General features: G+C 45.9%; 1 protein-coding gene across 1 annotated transcript in view; it reads left to right on the top strand.

Moving 5' to 3' along the window:
• PHIP (PHIP subunit of CUL4-Ring ligase complex) overlaps window positions 1–23,857 on the top strand; it is a 308,497-nt gene that overhangs the window by 136,034 nt on the left and 148,606 nt on the right. The window contains exon 18 of the mRNA XM_075923789.2: window positions 19,909–20,046. Within this exon, the coding sequence (XP_075779904.2) occupies window positions 19,909–20,046 (138 nt within the window). The remainder of the gene's footprint in view (window positions 1–19,908; window positions 20,047–23,857) is intronic.

Raw genomic sequence — 23,857 nt, forward strand, 5'->3', positions numbered from 1 at the left:
ACCACCCTGATCGACTTCTGAGTGTTCGACCAGTTCGGATGTGGAATTGGTCTAATTGTTGCAGAGCTCTAGTTGATGTCATGGCACTGATGCTACTACCTCCACCAGTCCCGGCACTGTGCATCCTGGCCACAGCCTTCTTCAGTACCAGTCGTGCAGCTGTCCTCACCGCCATAACTGCAGGCCCTGGTTCAGTGGTCATTTTGGACCCCCTTTGGGCCAGGGTGTGGTCTCCTCTTGTCAGCCGATGGTCAGGGCAGTGCGTGGTGTGTGTGTTATACACCCGAGTCTTCAACTGCTAGGACACGAAGTCCTGTCGCAGCGGGCGGCCTTAGGGGAGGCCGATGGGAGCCCTGAGAAGTTTTACGTCCATGTCTTTGACCGCTAGGACCGGGTCCCTTTGCGGCGGGCAGCCAATAGGCTGAGAGATGCCCCAGAGTTTACAGGGAGAGCTTATTACACCTCAGACTTTGACTGCTAGGACACATGATCCCTTCGAGCAGGCAGCCTAGGGAAGGCTGAAAGGTGCCCCTACGGATCTGTCCTCTGGAAGCGACACGATCCAAATGTCCAGCTCTGCCTGTATCTGTCCCTTATGACCGGCTGGAGTTCTTTTAAATAGTGCTTGGTTCTGTTACAGCAACTGAAGGAGTCAGGTTAAAGCTTAAACAGTTACAGGTTTATTAAAGAAGCTTATAAATCATATGGTTACAATGGCTATTGCTCTATTTCTTAACTGCTAGTAAATATAGATCTTAAAAATGGTTACAAAGAAAATAAAGATAGAAAATAGAAATAATGGTACCAAATGACAGCTTAATCTTTAAAGAGCTCTAAGTCTTTGTGTACACTTAAGACAAAGGACACATCCAGGTACAATTTTTACCCCCTTCTGTGCCTCTCGACTCCAGCGTATCAGGCCAGGGCCAGTCCCTCAATTCCTAGGAAAGACTAATACGAGGTGGGCGTTCCTGTGGAAGCTCGGGAGGTCAATCACCTAACCCGACCAGCAGATAGATGGCAGATTGACGCTCAGATTAAGTGTGCTGCTGGACCCATCTTTATACCCATAGGGGCCCGTATCCTCTTTCTTATCTAAAATGCCAAATTGTGTTGGTCTGTCTGCTGTGAGACCAGTTCTTACAAGAGAGTTTCAACTTAATTTACACTTGCAAGAGAGAGAACTAAATTGTGAGTACTGGACATTCTTTACTGGGCGGGAGATTCCTCTCCCCGTGGACAGCTGTGTGTTAGTATCAATATACAGCCAAGGCAGTTCTCGCAGACTTGAGGTCAGCAATTAGCTTGATCATCCTCATATCTCTGTTTACAGCCATCCAGGGTCACAGCAGCCAGCATACCCAGGCCTCCTGTCAAGGCTTCAAAGACTATGCTGATTTTACTGCTCTGTGTGCCCTGTATGCTTCCAGGCAAGCAAAGGTGGGGGTTCCTGTCTGGCTACATCTCTAGGCCGGAGTTGGTCTACTCAGGGACCAGGGCTTCCCCTTCGGTGACCCCGTTGACTTGTTCCCCAACGTCAGGGCAGTGTCTTCCCCCAAGGAATCTTTTTCCAGACCTGCTGCAGAGCATCTGCAGTGGCTTCCTTGACAGCCTCCCAGGCCCCATCGCTGGTCCACGACCAGGAGGTGGTGGACATGAAAGGGTCGTCCTCACCCTCTCCCAACAAGGCCCTTTATGGGGCCCTCCCCTCCATGCTCTCCATGGACTCAAGGTCCCATCAGGACCTCCTCCATCACCTAGCCCAGAGTCTGCGGCTACAGGTGGAGAGGGTGTTGGAGGACTCAACCACACAGTTGACAACCTGCAGTCCTGCACCCCCACCAGAGTGGTCTTACCTATTAACAAGACCGTGACAAAGATCACAATGGCCCTCTAGCACACCCCATCTTCCATCCCGCTGACTGATAAAAAGGTTGAGTGGAGGTACTTTGTACTGCGTCTCTTCTCCCATGCCTCCAGGGTCCCTGGTCATCCAGGCGGTTTATCAGAGAGAAAGGCAAGGTCAACAAGGCACCATGCGAAAGAGCAGGGGCACGTAGGGGGAGAAACAAGAATGGGAGGAACGGAAGAAATAACAGTTGCCGTTCCCGTCCTACCCTGATCAGGGCCAGGGCCCTTCTAACAAACTTCAAGGGCCCTGTCAAGGGTTTTGAGGGTATACCTGAGGGTACCAAGAGGTATACTCTCAAAACCCTTTCTACCATGCCTGGGAGTCCATAACCTCGGATCGATGGGTCTTAGAGACCTGTTGTCCACTTCCTGCAACTCTGTCCATCTTCAGGGACCTTTCTCATGGGCACCTCCTCTGGGAGGAGGTACAGCAGCTCCTAAACCTAGGAGCAGTCAAAGTGGTCCCCTGGGGATTTATAGGCAGGAGATTCTACTCCCCGTACTTCCTGATTCCTAAGGCCGAAGGAGGGATCTGACCCATCCTAGACTTCAGGGAACTCAGTGCCTTCATTGCCAGGGTGAAGCTCAAGATGATGACTCTGGTGTTGATCGTTCCCTCCCTGAATGAGCTAAAAGATGCTTATTTCCATATCTCTTATTAAACCATACCACAGACGGTTCCTCTACTTTACGATGGGCTAGGACCATTATCAATTTATGGCCCTCCCCTTTGGCCTTTTTATGGCCCCGTAAGTATTTACAGAATGTATGGCCATTGTCGTTGCGTCTCTGAGAAAGTGGGGATCCAGGATCCTTCCTCGGATCAGGTACTGGCTCACATTGCCCTGGTATGAGACCTTTCCCAGAAGTTGGGACTTCTGAAAGTGGCCAGGTCTGCCCTGGTCCAGGTTATAGAGTTTGTGGATGCCCGCCTGGGCTCTTTGTTGGCCACAGCCTCCCTCCCAGTTCAGTGTTCCCTCTAAGCTGCTTGGTGCAAGGTGCTGACTGACTCTGCAGGGCTGATTAATCACCTGTGAAACTGTGCTGCCCCACTGCTTACAGGGGATTCTTGTACATTTCAAAGGAGGGATGCAGAACTTCGCGTGCAGCCCGGGGCCAGCAGGAAGTCCCACTGACTCCGGGCTGCACTCGGGCTTGCCAGCTTTGAAGTGTACAAGAGTCCTCAGTGGGGACTCTTGTGCATTTCAAAGCGAAAGTTCCCTGCTGACCCCAGGCTCCATGCTGTGCTTCTAATTTGAAATGCTACGTGGAGCTCCAGCTGATCCTGGGCTCCGCGCCGCATTTCAGCGGAATCCGGCATCAGCTGGGGACTCCCCAGCTGACCATAGGCACCACGCAGCATTTCCTCAGAACCCAGGGTCAGTTGGCATTTCAAAGGGGCAGTGCTGCACAGCTGACCCTAGGATCAGCTGTGTGGTGCTGCCGCTTTGAAGGACCCCCATTCCTCTCCCGCTTTGCTCCCTCTATCTGATAGAGGGAGCAAGAGGGGGAATCGACTAGTTGACTATCTGACAAGCATTTGCTTATCGGATAGTAGACTATCCAACTAGTCCTTATCATCCTTAGTTTCTAGGCTGCTACATGGTCTTTGGCAAAAGTGTGGATCAATCATTATGCACTGGCCCATCAGGCAAGGGAAGATGCAGATAGGACTGTCTTCTGCTCAGCTGAAAGTTAAGAGCTCTGATCCCGCCTCCTGGGGTTTCTCCTTTGGAGTCACCTACATGGATTGGACATGAGCAATCACTTGAAGAAAAATCGGTTACTTACCTTCGTAACTATTGTTGTTTGAGAGGTGTTGCTCGCATCTATTCCAAATCCCACCCACCTCTCCTTCTTCGAAGTAGTCTGGCAAGAAGGAACTGAGGGGGTGGAGGGCCAGCAGCGGTGTTAGCCAATACAGCAGCATCACTCCAGAGGGCTCCCCTGCTAGCTCAACGGGTACAGATAAGGAAAAAAATTTCGACGATGCATGCGCACACACCTGGAATGGACATGAGCAGTACATCTTGAAGAGCAACAGTTACGAAGGTAAGTAACCATTTTTTCTTGATCTAGCATAACTGCTACTTTCCATAATTGAAAAGTATGTTTCTAAAAATTATTATTTGCACTGCTGATCTTGTGCAATTTAGTGGGAACTCCATTAGAATTCAGGAGTTTTTTCCTGAGTTATTGTCTACATAGGTTCCACTGTTGGTACACATGCACATCATTCTTTTTGAGTCGCAGTATCCACCTGCAGCTACGTTTCCTTTCTTTTAGGTAGCCTCCAACATGCACACCTGTATAGGGGCACTCAGAATATGGAAGACACTAAGACACCAGGGTTTAAGACTTGTTTTATATGTGGTATGACTATGCCTATTAATGATGGGCATTCTTAATGCCTCATCTGGCTCTGAGAGACATATATTGTGGAACATTATTCCAGGGACCATTCCTTGTCAAATCTCCCTCAGAAGGCAAAGGAGGTCTATGTAAGCTTGCTCAGACTCTGGGAGATCAGAGAAGCATCAGTAGGCAGATCAGTTTGTTACATGTAGTGCCCTACTGAGCCATGATTCCACTCTCTGATAGGTAACAGCCAGCATGGATTTGTAAAGAACAAATCATGTCAAACCAATCTGATAGTTTTCTTTAGTAGGATAACAAGCCTTCTAGATAAGGGAGAAGCAGTGGACATACTATGCCTAGACTTTAGTGAAGCATTTGATACGGTCTCCCATGACCTTATCAATAAACTTGGGAAATACAACCAAGATGGGGCTTCTAGAAGGTGGGAGCATAACTAGCTTGATAACCATTCTCAGAGAGGAGCTATTAATAGTTTGCAGTCATGTTGGAAGGGCATAACAAGTGGGGTTACGGAGCGGGTCTGTTTTAGGATCTGTTTGGTTAAATATCTTCATCAGTGATTTAGATATTGGCATAGCCCTGTATATGATAAGATCACGGGAGAGATGATCAAATACGGCAGAGAAAGTATGATTCAGGAAATACATCAACTATGTAATATAGCATGGAAAGAAGGGAAGGCACCTAAGGAATGGACAAGATCTGCTAGTGACAATACACAAGAAAGGAAGTGTGTTGGATTACAAGAACTACAGAACAATTGCCTTAATGAGTCATGTAGGCAATGTGCTGATGATGATACTGAGAGATTGAGTTCGCCAATAGAAGAACATCTAGTGGATGAGCAAGTGGAATTCAGGAAAGATAGAAATACCATACAGCAGATATTGGCACTAAGATTGATAGCGGAGAAAGCTCAGCGAAAGAACAAGAACATCTACAATTGCTTCGTCGATTTTCAGAATGCATTTGACAGTATAGATCAGAAAGTGACTTGGGCGGAGTCATATGGAGTGGATAGCAGATTGATATGGTTGTTGAAGGACATCTTAGATAATGCAGAGGCAGCGGTGAGACTGTGTGGAGAGTTGGGAAGTTGGTTTAGAACGAGTAGAGGTATGAGACAAAGAGATCTGATATCGCCGAGTCTCTCCATCACACACCTAGAGAGAGCGATGGACAGGATCGAGGAAGAAGGGCTATCAGTGCCTGGGATGAGAATTAACAACTTGAGGTCCGCAGATGATCTAGTTATTGAGGAAGATGAACAGAAGTTAGCGAGAATGGTGCAGGTGCTAAATGAGGAAGGGAAGCGGTATGGACTGATTATGAATATCGATAAAATGAAGACAATGGTATTTAGAGATAAGGAAATAGGAAGGAAGATCAGCGTAGATGGGATTGAACTAGAAAACATAGAGAAGTTCACGTATTTGGGGAGCAACATGACGTGTGATCTAGAGTGTAAGAATGAAATAGCGAATAGAATAGCGAAGGCAAGAGCGAGCTTGAAGGTGATGGATAGGATCTGGAAAAGTAAAGCAGTTAGCTTAGGAACGAAGCTGAGTGTCTTAAAACCATGTGTATTTAGCAGCATGTTGTATGGATGTGAGACATGGATGATGACAAAAGATTCGAAGAGAAAGATATTGGCGTTTGAGAGGAGGCGTAATAGAAAGATCCTGAAAATGAGATGGATGCAAAAGGTTGCAAAGAGGAATTATATAGGAAGATACAGCTGGAAGAGAACCTACTGAAGAAGGTTATACAACAGAAGTTACAGCTATTCAGGCATACCTGCCAAATGAAAGACGGATGAAAAGTTAAGGCCTTGGTATTCTGTTTAATGGATGGTCTGAAGAGGCAGGGCAGACCCCACAGAGAATGGGTAGATGATATAGTAGATTAGTGCGGAGCTAGCCTACAGAAACGAAGCCACTTCACATTGGACAGGGAAATATGGAAGCATAGTGAGGGAGGCATTGGATGCCAACAGGCGTTGAGCCCGTTTATGGTGGTGATAGAGAGTATGCTTATTAAGTTTGCAGATGATACCAAGCAGGAAGGGGTTGCAAGTGCTTTGGAGGATACGGTCAAAATTCAAAATGATCTGGACAAACTAGAGAAATGGTCTGAGGTAAATAGGATGAAATTTAATAAGGACAAATGCAAGGCACTCCACTTAGGAAGGAACAGTCTGCTTTTCACACATACAGAATGGGAAGCGACTGTCTAGGAAGAAATCTGCAGAAAGGGATCTACGGTTCATAGTTGATGACCAGCTAAATATGAGTCAGAAGTGTGACACTGTTGCAAACGAAGCAAACATGATTTCGGGATGCATTATCAGGAGTGTTGTGGGCAAGACACAAGAACTCATTCTTTTGTTCTTCTCTGAGCTGATTAATTCTCAATTGGAGTATTGTGTCCATTTTTGGATACCACATTTCAAGAAAGATGTGGAAAAATTGGAGAAGGTCCAAAGAAGAGCAACAAAAATGATTAAAGGTCTAGAAAACCTGATCTGTGAGGGAAGACTGAAAGAATTGGGTTTGTTTAATTTGGAAAAGAGAAGACTGAAAGCAGTTTTCAAGTATCTAAAAGGGTGTTACATGGAAGAGGGAGAAAAATTGTTCTCCTTTGCCTCTGAGTATAGGATAAGAAGCAATGGACTTACATTGCATTAAGGGAGGTTTAGGTTGCACAGTAGGAAAAACTTCCTGCCTGTCACTGGAATAAATTGCCTAGGGAGGATGTGGAATCTCAATCATTGGAGATATTTAAGAGTAGGTTGGATAGACAGCTATTAGGGATGGTCTAGATCAGGGGTGGGCAATAATTTTTTGCCAGGGTCCACTTCAGAAATTTTTGAAGTGGTCCCGGGCTGCTCGGAAGAGGTGGGGCCTCAAGCAGAGGTGCTGGGGCCTCACGCAGAAGGGGCAGGGCCAGGATACTTCCTTGCTTCCCCATCCACAGACCACAATTTCTCTGGAGGTAGGGGAGTGCCTTTGCCCCTTCCCAGGAGTTTCCCCCTAGGTGCCCATGCCCGTGGCAGTGGGAGGAGACTTCATGTGCTCCCCCCTTCTATCCCTAGGCCAATCAGGGCATGGGGGAGGGGGAGTGTGCGGTACTCCTTGCAGGGCGGGGGCAGGACAGAGCAAAGTTCATGCGCTTCCTCTCCCCAAGGTCTTGATTGGCCTGAGGGCGGGGGAGTATGTGAAGCCTTCTTCCGCCCTGCCAGGAGCGTGTGATGCTTCTAAACACTGCACACTCCTCGCAGGGCAGGGGCAGGGTGGAGGAAACTTCATGCACTCTCCGTGCTCTCAGACCTTGATTGACCTGAGTATGGGGAGCACATGAGGTTTCCCTCATTCTGAGAGGCACATGTGGCATTTAAAAGCTCCATGTGCTCCTGGCAGGGCTGAGGAAATGTCATGCACTTATCCCTGAGACACTAATTTGCCTGGGGGTGGGGGAGCAGCAGGGCCTCCGTCGGCCGGATCAACCCACTTGGCGTGCCAGATCTGGCCCGCAGAGGCTCTTTTCAAAAAGCTCCAAAAGTTCTGTGCTGGAGACATCCTTTGTAGAACGGAGATGGTGACATTTTTGCTAACTCCTCAGTTGTCAGGTCTTTCTGAAGGTGCCTCATTGGTACTTATATCTCAAATAAGATATGCCGGACAGGATTTTCCCCTAGAGGGGGTTTGCTCCTGCTCTTCCTCAGTAGCAGAACAGGAGAGATTTTTCCTAGGCAATGGCCCTTTGCTCTTATATGTGGCTAGTGAGACTAGAAATTATTGTATATGGGGAGCTAGAAGATAATCTAGGTTGCATTGGGAACATCCCAGTGGGTATCCCTCCTCATGTTCTCACTGCTGCTTTATAGCTATATTGGTCCTCCTGGAATAAGAATCCCTATTCCAGGAAACCAGCATTCTCCTCTTTTAAGGGCTAGGTCTCTCTTAGCCAGGAAGGAGATTCATTGTCCCCAAACTTCTCAGCAGATCTAGTTTAGAAGGGCAGAGGGAGAAAAAAGGGGATAACTATCATTCCGCTGAGCAGAAGTACCCATCATTTTGTCTTTCCCTCAACCAGCAGATTGAGGGAGCAGTTTAAAGTCTTTCAGGAGCTAACAATGAAGATGGTAGAAACAGATATTTTTCTAGAAGTTATCCAGGAGCAAAACTTCTGAATATCAAGAAGACTAGCTATGCCTACAAATGATGCTTATTTAACATAGAATCATAGAATAGTAGGACTGGAAGGAACCTTGAGAGGTCATCGAGTCCAGTCCTCTGCCTTCATGGCAGGACCAAAAACTGTCTAGACCATCCCTGATAGACATTTATCTAACCTACTCTTAAATATCTCCACAGATGGAGATTCCACAACCTCCCTGGGCAATTTATTCCAGTGTTTGACTACCCTGACAGTTAGGAACTTTTTCCTAATGTTCAACTAAACCTCCCTTGCTGCAGTTTAAGCCCATTGCTGCTTGTTCTATCCTCAGAGGCCAAAATTAACAAGTTTTCTCCCTCCTCCTTATGACACCTTTTTAGATATCTGAAAACGGCTATCATGTCCCCCCTCAATCTTCTCTTTTCTAAACTAAACAAACCCAATTCTTTTAGCCTTCCTTCATAGGTCATGTTCTCTAGACCTTTAATCATTCGTGTTGCTCTTCTCTGGACCCTCTCCAACTTCTCCCCATCTTTCTTGAAATGTGGTGCCCAGAACTGGACACACAACTCCAACTGAGGCCTAACCAGCACAGAGTAGAGCGGAAGAATGACTTCTCGTGTCTTGCTCACAACACACCTGTTACTGCATCCCAGAATCATGTTTGCTTTTTTTGCAACAGCATCACGCTGCTGACTCATATTCAGCTTGTGGTCCACTATAACCCCTAGATCCCTTTCTGACATACTCCTTCATAGACAGTCGCTTCCCATTCTGTATGTGTGAAACTGATTGTTCCTTCCTAAGTGGAGCACTTTTTCATTTGTCTTTATTAAACTTCCTCTTGTGTACCTCAGACCATTTCTCCACTTTATCCAGATCATTTTGAATTATGACTATATCCTCCTGAGCAGTTGTAACCCCTCTCAGCTTGGTATCATCTGCAAACTTTATAAGCGTATTTTCTATGCCAATATCTAAATTGCTGATGATGATACTGAACAGAGCCAGTCCCAAAACAGACCCCTGTGGAACCCCACTTGTTATACCTTTCCAGCAGGATTGTGAACCATTAATAACTATTCTCTGAGTACGGTTATCCAGCCAGTTATACACCCACCTTATAGTAGCCCCATCTAAGTTGTATTTCCCTAGTTTATTGATAAGAATATCATGCGAAACCGTATCAGATGCCTTACTAAAGTCTAGGTATACCACATCCACTGCTTCTCCCTTATCCATAAGACTCATTATCCTATCAGATTGGTTTGACATGAATTGTTCTTTACAAATCCATGCTGGCTGTTCCCTATCACCTTGCCACCTTCCAAGTGTTTACAGATGATTTCCTTAATTACTTGCTCCATTCTCTTCTCTGGCACAGAAGTTAAACTAACTGGTCTGTAGTTTCCTGGGTTGTTCTTATTTCCATTTTTATAAATGGGCACTATATTTGCTCTTTTCCAGTCTTCTGGAATCTCTCCCATCTCCCATGATTTTCCAAAGATGATACCTAGAGGCTCAGATACCTCCTCTATCAGCTCCTTGAGTATTCTAGGATGCATGTCATCAGGCCCTGGTGACTTGCAGACATCTAACTTGTCTAGGTGATTTTTAACTTGTTCTTTTTTTATTTTATCTTCTAAACCTACCCCCTTCCCACTAGCATTCACTATGTTAGGCATTCCTTCAGACTTCTTGGTGAAGACCGAAACAAAGAAGTCATTAAGCATCTCTGCCATTTCCAAGTTTCCTGTTACTGTTTCTCCCTTCTCACTGACCAGTGGGCCTGTCCTGTCCTTGGTCTTCCACTTGCTTCTAATGTATTTATAAAAAGTCTTCTTGTTTCCCTTTATTCCCGTAGCTAGTTTGAGCTCATTTTGTGCCTCTGCCTTTCTAATCTTGCCCCTGCATTCCTGTGTTGTTTGCCTATATTCATCCTTTGTAATTTGTCCTACTTTCCATTTTTTATAGGACTCCTTTTTATTTTTAGATCATGCGAGATTTTGTGGTTAAGCCAAGGTAGTCTTTTGCCATATTTTCTATCTTTCTGATGCAGCGGAATAGCTTGCTTTTGGACCCTTAAAAATGTCCCTTTGAAAAACTTCCAACTCTCCTCAGTTGTTTTTCCTCTGTCTTGATTCCCATGGGACCTTGCCTATCAGCTCTCTGAGCTTACCAAAATCCGCCTTCCCGAAATCCATTGTCTCTATTTTGCTGTTCTCCCTTCTACCCTTCCTTAGAATTGTGAACTCTGATTTCATGATCACTTTCACCCAAGCTGCCTTCCACTTTCAAATTCTCAACTAGTTCCTCCCTATTTGTTAGGATCAAGTCTAGAACAGCTTGCCTCCTAGTAGCTTTTTCAACCTTCTGAAATAAAAAGTTGTCTCCAATGTAGTCCAAGAACTTATTGGATAGTCTATGCCACGCTGTGTTATTTTCCCAACATATATCTGGATAGTTGAAGTCCCCCATCACCACCAAATCTTGGGCTTTGGATGATATTGTTAGTTGTTTAAAAAAAATCCTCCTCCACTGCTTCCACCTGGGTAGGTGTTCTGTAGTAGACTCCTAGCATGACATCACCCTTGTTTTTAACCCCTTTTAGCCTAACCCAGAGACTCTCAACACTTCCGTCTCCTATGTCCATCTCCACCTCACTCCAAGTGTGTTCATTTTTAATATATAAGGCAACACCTCCTCCCTTTTCCCCGTCTATCCTTCCTGAGCAAGCTGTACCCTTTCATACAAACATTCCAATCATGTGCATTATCTCACCAAGTTTCTTTGATGCCAACAATATCATAATTGTACTTATTTATTAGCACTTCCAGTTCTTCCTGCTTATTACCCATAGTTCTAGCATTTGTATATAGGCATCTAAGATACTGATTTGACCTTGCCTCCCAGTTTTGCTCTGACCCTCCTTTCTCTCTGCCATTATAGCCCACACCTTCTCCCATTTCCGACCTATCTCTCAGGTCTCCATGTTCTCCACTTACCCGTGGGCTTTACTCCCCTGCCCCCATTGAACCTATTTAAAAGCCCTCCTCACTAGGTTAGCCAGTCTGTGTCAGAATAGGGTCTTCCCCCTCCTCAAAAGGTGAACACCATCTCTGCCTAGCAGTCCTTCCTGGAATAGCATCCCATGGTCGAGGAAGCCAAAGCCCTCCTGGTGACACTATCTTCGCAGCCAGGCATTCACCTCCAGGATGCACCTGTGTCTGCCTGGGCCCCTATCTTCGACAGGAAGGATTGAACAAAACACCACCTACACTCCAAACTCCTTCACCCATACTCCCAGAGTCCTGTAGTCACTCTTGATCCTCTCAGTGTCACACCTCGCAGTATCATTTGTGCTCACATGGATGAGTAGCATGGGGTAGTAGTCAGAGGGCCAGATAATCCCCGACAGTGCCTCCGTAACATCTCGGATATGGGCCTCCTGCAGACAGCATACCTCCCGAGATGAAATGTCAGGGCGACAGATGGGCGCCTCCATCTCCCTCAGAAGAGAGTCTCCAACCAACACTACCCTACGTTTCCTATTCACAGTGGTGGCAGCAGACCTCCCAGCCTTGGGGGTATGAGGCTTCTCCTCTATTGTAGGGGGTGATTCCTTATCTCCTGTATAAAGAAGAGCATAACGGTTTCCTAGTACCACGGCTGGAGGGTTCGGAGCAGGAGTGGAGCAGTGCCTGCTGCCAGCAGTAACCAGGTTCCATTGTCCACCCTAAGCCGTCTCCTCTTCCACCAGTGGTGTGTCCACAGTCCTTTGTACTGGGACAGTTTCCTCTGATGTGTGCTCATGAACACAGTCCAGGAATTGCTTGTGGATTCGGGTGCTCCTCAACCTAGCCACCTCCTCCTGTAGCTCTCCCTCCTGCTGCCTGAGAGCTTCCACCAGCAGGCACCTTTCGCATTGGATGATCTCCCCATCCTGGATATCAGTATGTGGGAATTGCAAGCCACCATCCCTGCAAAACCCCACCAGGATCTGGGTAGAGGCATCCATGTACAGGCGCTCTGTCTGGCTACAGGTGCAGGAGACAGAAGCAGTGCTGGCACAGGTGTTGCGGGTCTTCCTGACCGTAGTAGGCCTTCCTGTGTCAAACTCCGTCTTAAATTCCTCTGTCTGCAGCCCCGTCTGCTTTCGCTCCCTGGTCACTCTGCCTCTGGCTTTTAAAGCCTGCTTGCCTAGGCCAGGCTTGCCCCCTTGTGAGTCACACAGGGGAAGGCTGACCAGATGCAATCAAGAGAGCAATTAAGGGAACAAAAGGTTAGGCACTCAGTCCCAACTGCCACAACAGCTGAAACTGAAACTGCGGTCACCTGAAATCAGAATTAGAATTCAAGGAAGAAAGTTCAAACAGTCGAGCCAACTCACACCAAGAGCGAGTACGCTCACTCTCACCAGGTAGTCTGTTCAGCGGTGGGATATCTTGGGGTCCCTCTTAAGCTCCCCTGTCTGCAGCCCCTGTCTGCTTTTGCAATTTGAACCTGTCAAGTCCAGTTGGCATATGTTTACATCTTTATCACTCATCTCCAAGAAGTGTTAATAGAAGGTTCATGCCAAGGGTTTAGAGTTCTTTTACTGGTGTGATGCACTTGGCTCTCTGGATACAAGCTGTCCAAGAAAGGATAAAAACATCTGGGTCTTATAAGGTCCATACTTTATGGAAAGTACTCTTTAAAAAAAAAAAGGGCTGTTCAGTAGCCAGTTTGCAAATGAGGGTAACAAACTACCAAGTATTGCTGTCAAGTAGTTTCTTTAATTTAGGAAAAGCTCCTAGTTTTTGTGGACAGGGTATCCAATAAGCATTGGGAGGAGATGGAATTTCTTATGGCTAAAAGTTAGCTCACTGCCAAAATACCGCTTGAGTATGTGATTGGATGTGTCTGACATAGCAGGAAGAACAGAGGCCACTGCAGTTACCATGAGGAGATCCTTTATGTATGGGGTCAGGCATTCAAAATTCAAAGGGAGGTCTAATTTACAGTTGAACAACTCCCATTTTAGGTCATATAGCAATTGAGGATCTTTCATTTGAGATCAATAATCTATTTAATAGTACACAGATGAAGCATTCCAAACCCTGAAAGATTCCAGGGCTAACTTGAGCTCCTTGGGACTCTGATCTTCTCTCTGAAGACAGCACTAGGGACCATGGTCTCCATTCCAATATTTCCTCCCACATTAGAGCCTCCAAGGAAGAGACAGTGATTTCATCAGAGGTGACTTTGCCTCTTGACCGACTGTCTTCCTCTCTGGGGCTCCAGATTTGATGCCATTGACTTGATTGTACTATTACAAGACGTTTTATATTAAACTTGCCCCTCCCTCATTTGGTAACCACTTATTTTATTTTCAAGAACTTTGAGATGAGTTAATGTTGGAGAGATGGATCCCTGGATTAATAAGGGGAATCCATTCCAGTTTTCATTTCTTCTAATGTGTCGCCCCCTTTTTAAGGGCCATTTCATGAGTTGTTTGAAGGAAAAAAGAAACTGCCTTTGGCAACTCAGAGCAGCAGATGAAATACTCTTGGAGTTCAGGGACAGGGTTTTTTTTCCCCCACTCGTATATAATCCCAAAGTAGAGATGGAGTTGGAGACCCGTACTCAACACCTTCATCCATAATTTCAAATTCCTTCTAGTGACCCTGACTTCTGTAATCCCCGCCCTTTTTTTGTTGTTTTTGATTCTGTGGACTGCATTGCTCTTCATTTACAAGACACACATTTGCACATGTTGCTACATCCAGTACACAGAAAGTACCTGAGATTCCTGATAGGAACATCATACTCCCAATAGAGAGTTGTACCCTTCAGCTACTCTACAGTTCCTTGGGTCTTTACCCAAGTTATGGCTGTAGTGATAGCTAATTTTAAAGAAGCAGAATTCAGGTAGATCCTTGTCTAGATAACAAGCTAATTTGAGGAAGATCTCCACAATTAAGGACTGATTCATTTCATGTGATTCTAAACTTTTCTTCACTATGACTTAAAATCTATATTGACTCTAATTCAGACCACATAATTCATAGGGACAGTATTAAACTGTAGGCCACTGGGGGGGCATATTTTCCTTTTCAGAGATTTTGGCCAATAATGAACCTCCTAATTCATCTTTTAGCACACCCAAGAACACTAGTGAGAATATGCCTAATGCTCATGGAGCGTATGTATTACACATGCCAGACTTCAACTTTGAAGTGGCAATGGTGGTTGAAATCAGTACATTTACTGAACAGGCACGGCATGGATATTGTGATCAAAGCCCTACAAGAAAGCCTCTTAAACTGTTGGGTAGTACCACTTTAGGTGTGCAACAGAGTTCCTTTCTCTGTGCCTTTACTTACAAGTTCTGGCAAATGCCTACAGTTAGCGTTTGTGGTGATGCATATCGAGCAGCTGAAAATTGAGGGGACTACAGTTCCATAGTAGGCTTGTCTACACACAAATGTTATAGGTCTCCAGGTCATACATCTGACATTTAAGGCATTCCTACCTCTTTTGTAGTGCTCAGCAACCCAAATATCTGTAGACAGTATCAGTGTTACACTATATAAACAGACAGAAGAGAATCTTTCCACTCTGTTAAGAAACTGTACACCTGCAGGAATGATGCATCTGATATTTCTCTACCTGTCCAATCTCCAGAACATAAAGCAGCTCACCTGGGATTTTTCTGAAAACTGTGAGTGGCCTCTCAAATATTCAGTCCTGCTGAGCATTTGCAGATGGAGGCTCTCAAAAGTGCTTCTGTTTGCAATGTTACAAGTGTTGGATGCTTTGCACCAGAGAGGATACTAGTCAAGACTGTCTACCAGATTTGTGCCTCCTTCACTATATACTAGGATTAATGTTTACCTTTCTACAGTACCCTTGATACCAAGGGTACTGAATAACCCAAGACAATGTGTTGATCCTCTCGTCATGGCTGCCCCAGCATGAGCCAGCAGTTCTAGTATTCAGACTTTAACAATCTGCATAGCCACCATACCAGCTCTGCCTTACATAATCACTCAGTTCCTGAACCTGGATGCAGCATTACACCTGACAGGATGAGTGCAGACTGGATGGTATTCACAGAGATAAGCTGCTCAACTGAGATTCAGAGCACTTTGGTTCAAAGCAGGGTGCCTTTGACCAGACTGACATACAAGGCCAAATTAAGTAGGTTTTCTCTGTGAGTTTGTTAGAACTGGCTTTCGCCACTCTGCTCCCAGTTTCAGCAATAGTGGAGATGTATAAATGGAGTCCTAACAGGTAGCTAGCCTGGAGGCAAGTCTGAACTTTCCTCAGTTCAGTAAGAGTTCTCCTAACACCAGTATCTGAATATTATCCTATCCCAGGTGACATTGTAGTTTTTTTTACACAGAGTGGCAATATTATTGAAAATACTTACGTTTTCTCCCCAGTTACAGTACCCCCTTTTCTCTGGAATCTTAATATGATATTAGCTAGATTTATTGGGACTCCCCATTCACCCTTGCAGCCGCCTCCTTTTATTACCTGTCAATGAAAACAGCTTTCATTGAACACATCTAGGATATTTGTAGTATTTGCAATCACACTCAGAGGGCAACCTATATCCATAGGGATCTCTGTATGACATCATCCAGCTCAAAAGATCATATCAAAAGTTAATTGCACTGTAGTTGAAGTAGCCTTTATTGACTGGTTAATATTTCATCTGAGATGTGTAAAGTAGCTAAGTGGATCCAAATCCACACATTTACCACTCACTGTTCCCTAGAGTATGCTTCCAGTTCAGCTTCTAATTTTCAGTAAGGCTATTCTGCTAACCGAATTCAAGTAGGACTTCTTTTATCCATCTTCAAGCAATTAAAGAATTTTGTTAGTCTCCAAGAGTGAAATCTGTGTAGACAATCACTTGAAGAGAGAATGATTACTTTCCTGCTAGTAACAAGTTCTTTAAAATATGTTGTCCACAGCCTGTCCACCATCTCCCATTAATTCACAGTCTTGTTTCAGTAGCTTTCTGTATTGGTGGATGGATAAGCTTTCAGCAAGGGAGACTTGGAGAGGGAGACTCCTGGGTGCAGGTGCAGTCCTAATGGGTGCTACAAGTCCAAAAGGGTCTGAGCAAGGGTGCATGTACACCACAAGTGGACACCTTACAGTGTGGACATCAGATTTTGAAGGACCATAGTTACAGTATAGTAAGTAATCATTCTTTATCTGTTTGTCCAAGAAATGCTTAATATTCATTAAGCTGTGACCTTAATCAAATACATAATTAAACTCCAACACAGGTATAAACTCAGTGAAAACTACTGAAATTGAATGCAGTTAGAGTGCAAAATGTTATGCTTTGTGGCTAATAAGGGATCGACAGTGTATGTAATCTACTCACCTGTGGCGAGTAGATTACATCCCGGAAGAGCTGGGTGTGGGCGATCTGTGCATGCGCAGAATGGCGGACAGCGTGGCTGGTGAGCGGGGCTCACCGCGGCTTGGCGAGCGGGGCTTACCATGGCTCGGCGAGCCCTGTGGATAATAATTCTATAACAAGTTATTTACTTCTCTAAAAAGTGATCAAGGGTGGTTCTTCGAGTCATGTCCCCTGGGTGCTCCACTGTTGGCGTCGGGCTCGTCCTGGTGCCATGGATTGGAGACTTGCAAGCAGTCATCAGGCAGGCTGCGCATGTGTGAGCAGAGAGTTGCATTCCCGCCATTGAAGTAGCACATGCAGCCTGCTTTTCCCTCACTTCCTTCTTTGCTGCCCTGGGCTAGGGATGGGGCTCAATCCTTTCCTCTTCAGCATGCATGGTGTATCCGCCACAACGTAACCATCACAACAGCATACTTACTTGGGGACAAGAATATTATGGCAGAGACCCTCAGCAGCAACTTCCTCAAAGAGCACAAGTGGGAGCTGCACGATCATATCACCCACGAGCTCTTCCAACGTTGGGGTGTACTGCAGATAGACTTCTTCTCAACCAGACAGAACTCCAAATGTCCCCAGTACTGTTCGAGAGTGGGCATAGGATATGGCTTCCTGGGAGATGCAATGCTCCTGTCTTGGGGGACCCATTTACTATATGCCTTTCTCCTATCCCCCTCATTCTCAGAGTTCTCCAGAAGATACAGGCATACAGGTCCCACGTGATTCTCATAGCACTAGCATAGCCTTTACAGATATGGTTCCCATGTCTTTATCAACTGTCTCAGCGATCTCCCTGCCTGCTTCCAAACCACCCGGACCTTCTCTCCCAGAACAAGGGCTCAATACTTCATCCCCAACCACGAATGCTACCCTTGACGGTATGGTACCTATCTGGTTCTCGGAAGCAGAGTAGCAGTGTTCCGAGCAAGTGAGAAACATACTGCCGCACAGCAGGAGGCAAGAGACATGCAAGACTTATCTGTACAAATGGTGTGACTTTATGCAGTCATGCACACACACAGAAATCCAACCCTCTGGGGCGCTGCTCCACCTGATACTAGAATATATTATGAATCTGAAACAACAAAATGTATCGCTCCCATCACTCTGAGTGCATATAGTGGCCATTACACAGCCTTTACACACCCCTTGATGGGTTCTCTGTATTTTCCCATCTTATCTCTAAGGGTATGTCTACACTACCCTCCTAGTTCGAACTAGGGGGGTAATGTAGGCATACCGCACTTGCAAATGAAGCCCGGGATTTGAATTTCCTGGGCTTCATTTGCATAAGCGGGGAGCCGCCATTTTTAAAACCCTGCTGGTTCAAACCCCGTGCAGCGCGGCTACACAGGGCTCGAACTAGGTAGTTCGGACTAGGATTCCTAGTTCCGCGAGGTGTACCGGTAGTTCGTAATAGGAATCCTAGTCCGAACTACCTAGTTCGAGCCCCGTGTAGCCGCGCTGCACGGGGTTCGAACCAGCGGGGTTTTAAAAATGGCGGCTCCCCGCTTATGCAAATGAAGCCCGGGAAATTCAAATCCCGGGCTTCATTTGCAAGTGCGGTATGCCTACATTACCCCCCTAGTTCGAACTAGCGGGGTAGTGTAGACATACCCTAAGAGATTCTGGAACAGTCTACAAAACCTTCACCCACTGTGTAAACCCATACCTCCCATGAGGGACTTAGGATTGGTCCTCCATTCGCTCACAAAAGCACCTTTGGAACTAATGGCAACTTCATCATTTACCTTCCTCACCACGAAGATGCTGTTCCTCCTCACAGTCAAGTCCACAAGGTGGGTTAGCAAACTTGCAGCATTCATGGCTTTGCCTCCATACACAACCTTGCACAAGCACAAGATTATTGTGTGGCCTCATCTGTCCTTTTTATGCAAAGTTCTGCCAGAATTCCATATCCTTCCCACCCTCTATCCAAAACTGCACCGCTCCAAAGAGGAGGCCGTTTTACATACTCTGGACATTAGAAGGTCAATTGCCTTCTATCTTGATAGGACTCAATCCTTTCGGTTATCCTAGAGATTGCTGGTATCCCTGGCTGAAAGGTCCAAGGGACAACCACTGTCTTCTCGGTGCATTTCAAAGTGGATAACATCATGCAATACTACCTGTTACTCGCTCCAGAACAGGTCATTACTGATGACTCCAAGAGCCCATTCTACTAGGGTGATGGTGACAACAGCTGCTTTCCTAAAGGCGGGGGGGGGGAGGGAGAAGGGTCTCGCTCCAGGAAATACGCAGAGCAGCAATGTGGTCTTCAAATTACACATTCATGAAGCACTATGCTATTCCACCAAGCTCAACAGCAGATACCACAGTAGCCACTGTGGCCTCTTTGTAGCAATTTAATCAAAGCCCACCGTCGATCTATGCAGTTAACAACAGGGAACTCATGGGAACATCACTCGAAGAAGAAAGAGAAGTTACTCACTTCATGAAGTAAAGATTGTACTTTGAGATGTGTGTCCCCGTGGGTGTTCCATGACCCGTCCTCCTTCCCACTTCTTCGGGCAATAATGGCAGCACACAAAGGCATCAGAGGAAAAATGGAAAAAGTGGGCTGCGCATGCTACTTCAAAGGTGGGAATGCCGCTTTCGGCTTGCACATGCTCCGCCCACCTGATGACTGTTTAAAAGTCTCCGATCCATGGTGCCGGGATGAGCCTGACACTAACAGTGAAGCACCCACGGGGACACACATCTCGAAGTACAATCCTTACTTCATGGAGTGAGTTAACTTCTCTTTATTTTGCATTACTGGTGGTGGCACTCATAGAAGTTTAAGTATATGGTTCTGGCCCCATGGAATTGGCAATCTTATTTGTAGCTCTAATTCTAACAAAAAGTATGCTATATTTTTAAAACTATATGGTGTATGTTAACAATTTGCCAGACATGTAGTAATTAGCAAATTTTATAGGTGCAACTTAGTTTGGAATACTTGGTTTAATCTTGTCCAAAATGTAGTTGTTTCTTGCTCTTCTCTCTCCCTACAGGACTGAACCAAGTACTGAGTCAACAAGCAAATCAGGAAGTTAGTCCATTGGATAGCATGATACAGAGACTACAGCAAGAACAAGATCAGAGACGTTCTGGGGAGGCAGGAACCAGCAATACTAGCCGGATGGGAAGAAGTAAAGAAACTTATTTTTGTTTATTTTCATACAGTTTTCAGTGGGGGTATATCTGCACTGTAGTTAGTCACACACGGCTACCCATGCCAGCTGACTTGGGCTCACAGGGCTCAGGCTAAGCGATTGTTTAATTGTAGTGTAGACCTTTGTGCTCAGGCTGCAACCCAAGCTTCGGGATCCTCCCTCCTCGCAGGCACTCTAGCCTGATTCTGAACATCTATACTTCAAGTGTTGTCCCTTTGGGTGCTCCACTGTAGGTGTTGGGTTGTTCCGGCACCACAGATGATAGATTTTTCTTGCATTAGGGCTGCACACACGCACTAGGTGTCTTGCAGCATTCAAAATCCAACGTTATCACATGCATGACCTAACCCTCCCCATTTCCATTTCTGCCATCTTCAGTTACAGACAGCATTCCACATTATTCTTCTTTTCACACCATTAAAAGACAAAAACATATAGGTATCTTAGAAACTTACATTTGTTATCTTCCCTCATTTAAACAAAAACCAAAATCATTTTTTTCTTCTTTTTTCTCCCAGTTTGGCCTACCCTATTTAGTTTTTAGTTGTGTAGAGTAGACTTCCAATAATCTGGCATCTTTGGGACCTAGGTGGTGCTGGATTATCGGATATGCTGGAGTATCAGGAGGTACTGCATACTCTCAACCCAATCTCCCTCCCTCCCAACTTTATGCTCCAGTGCTGGAGCCGCTGATACACCCGCATGTCTCCTGCCAGGCACTGGGGCACGTGCGCTGAGTGACCAGCTTTTCAATGAGCTGGCCCAGACACTGTGCGTAATCCAATCTCCCTCCCCTTCTCCTTCCCCAGAGCCAAACACCTCTCCTCCCTGCTGTAATCCAATCACCTCTCCTCCCTGCTGTAACCGGATCTCTTCTCTCCCCCCCCCCCCCCCCCAACCTTATGCTTGGGTCCTGGTACAGCTGCACGTCTCCCTCCAGGCGCTGGGGCATGTGCGCTGAGTGGCCGGCTTTTCAGTGAGCTGGCCAGGACGCCGTGTGTAACCCAATCCCCCTCCCCTCTCCTTCCCCAGAGCCAAACACCTCCCCTCCCTGCTGTAACCCACATGAAAACAGCTGACCTGAGTGGTTCTGGGTTCCATCCTGGTTCCATAAGGAGCGCTTGCCATTTTGATGCCGGACTATCGGAAGTGCCGGACAATTGGGTTCCGTACTGTTGGAGTTTTACTGTATATAGTTGCTTTTGTTCTACATTGGCTTCTTGACTGTCAAACCCTCTTCTCCCTCTCCCCCCAAAAAGAGAAGATGATTACTAAAGAGGGAGACATAGAAGAAAAGAAAAATTTTGCCATTATGATGCTAGAATTCCCAGGCTTCAAGAAGTGTGACACTTGTTGCGAGCCCATGCTAGTCACCAACAGCCATTCCTTCTGTCTTCTCTGCTTTGGTGAGACTCACCAAGAGTACCCTCATTGTGCTAATCTCACTTCCAGAGCTAGGCACAACAGGGAATTTTACCTCAAGATGATCCTTATGGAGAAATTCCTTCAGCCACCTCAATGAGCTCACCAGGAGACTCCACAGTCCCCAACACAGGACAAAACCCAAGCTTTCAAGGTCTCTAGGAAGTGGTCTAACACTCCACTTCAGCCAGGAATGGTCAGAAACAGAGAATATCCCCAGTAAAATCATTAGTTGCAGTGCCAACCCTAAGACGCAGCAAAGGGGATGCCCTTGGCACCTCCAGTACTACGCCAACACAGGCCTCTGTGGGCACCATCTCAGTGTAGACACTCCACCCTTTCTATGGCACGGGTCTTGGCACTGTCAACAGTGCTGGTTCTGATACCACCCTCACCAGTCCAGAGTCATCACCCGATACCACAAGTGTCAGACCCAGCACTGCAGTACTTGCAGTACCGAAGAGAATTGATTACAGCACTGCTCTAGCAGCACCAAAGCCTACATTGCTGCAGTTCCTGGACCTGGGAGACTGTGTTGTCATATCTACCACATTTTCCACTCTTCAGCACTGACCAGTCACTGGATCAGGCTTCAGATTGCCCGCCAATGTCACCTACTCTCTCATCCAACAGTGACCCTGAAGTAGAGGAGCATGGGAGCAGGTTCACATCCCACCACTCATCTCCCACTCATAGATCTCCATGGCAGTCAAGCACATAAAGCCTCACCAAATCTCACAAATTCATCTGTGGTATAGACAACCATAGCCATATCCACCCTCCCCCCCCGCCTTACCCCATGGGATTTGTGGGCAAATTATAGAGGACAATATACAGCCTCCCCGACTCCAGTGAGGTGATCACTAACATCTCCCCCATCAGCTCTGAGCATTCCTCCTACAGAGATTCAGAGGAGGATGTTCAAGACAGGGATGACATCTCTGAGGCATCTCCCTGCTTTACAGCTCTTCATCTCCACAGCACCCTCGCCCGCAGACGACCTTAAACAATTCCAGGACTTATTCAAGATGGCTGCAAATCAGGAGATAACATGCCAAGAAGTACAAGAGAAATACCACTAACTATTATCGTTTTAAAAATATGTGGTAGCATCCAAGATCACATTCTCTATTGATGAAACAGTTATGGAAGCATTGGATGACCTGTGGTAGATACCAGTCTCTATAGCATGAACAAGCGAGCCTATAGAAAATATTTCGTCCCAGTAAAGGACGTGGACTTGCAATTCTCCCATCCTCAGCACAATTCACTGGTTGATGCATTCCACCACCATATTAAATAACCTTGGTAAAGGACAAATAACCTTGGTAAATAACCCCACATGACAGAGACCATGGCGGAAAAATATACTCCTCCACATTTCAGCTTAGAGTAGCCAATTACTCTGCCCTTTGGGCGAGCTATGATTTTTCCAGCTATGCCAAATTGGAAGAACTTCCGAAAAACTTTCCTGAACAGAAGTGATCTATGCTGAAGTTGATTATACAAGAAGGATAGACCATAGCTCACGTCATTTCAGTTTGTATTAGATATAGGAGACTCTGCCTCTTGTGCCACCCCAATGGCAATAAGTATGTGAGGAGCATCTTGGCTTTAATCTTCAGAAATTCCCAAAGAACTGCAAATCATGGTAGAGGACTTGCCCCTTGATATGAGCAAGCTCTTTTCCATCAAAACCAACAAGGTCCTTCACAGAATAAAGACACTCACACTACCTTCTGCATGCTTGGCATGTACACACTGCTAGCCAAGCATAGGCACTTAGTGACATATCAAAGAATCCGGGAGACCACATTCAATCACAACACAAATTACGACTCCAGTAGATCAAAACAGAGATTGCAGCAGAGGAGATTACCTCAAAACCAGTCTTTCACTAACCAGCCCCTAAACAACAGTTTTGAGACTTTGTATAATCTGCACAATCTCCCCCAATGCAAAGCTCTAGCGCAGTCCCATCACACCTTTGTCCACTGTTTATGCCCATACAGTAATTCCTCATTTAACACTATAGATGCGTTTCTGAAAATGTTTGTGCTAAGCGAAAACGTGCTATGTGGGGTCAATTTTCCTATTAAAAATAATGGAAAAGGTGGGGGTTGTGTTTCAGGTGGTGGTGGCAAAGTCATTTTTTTGTTGGTGCTAAGTCGTCATTGTCAATATTAGATAACTAGCAACACAAGACGCCGCGGTTTGTTAAAAAACAAGGGTAAACAAGTGAGTGAGTGGAGGAGTGCTGTGACTACATGTATTCATCCGCTCATGCGTATTACCACTGTTTTCACCAACTTATAACTCCGCGCCAAGTAGTCTGCCACTTGATTATTTTCGTGTTATTTCGGGG

This window comes from Pelodiscus sinensis, chromosome 3 (assembly GCF_052426305.1).
Source record: "Pelodiscus sinensis isolate ZL-2025 chromosome 3, ASM5242630v1, whole genome shotgun sequence".
Classification (NCBI taxonomy): domain Eukaryota; kingdom Metazoa; phylum Chordata; order Testudines; family Trionychidae; genus Pelodiscus; species Pelodiscus sinensis.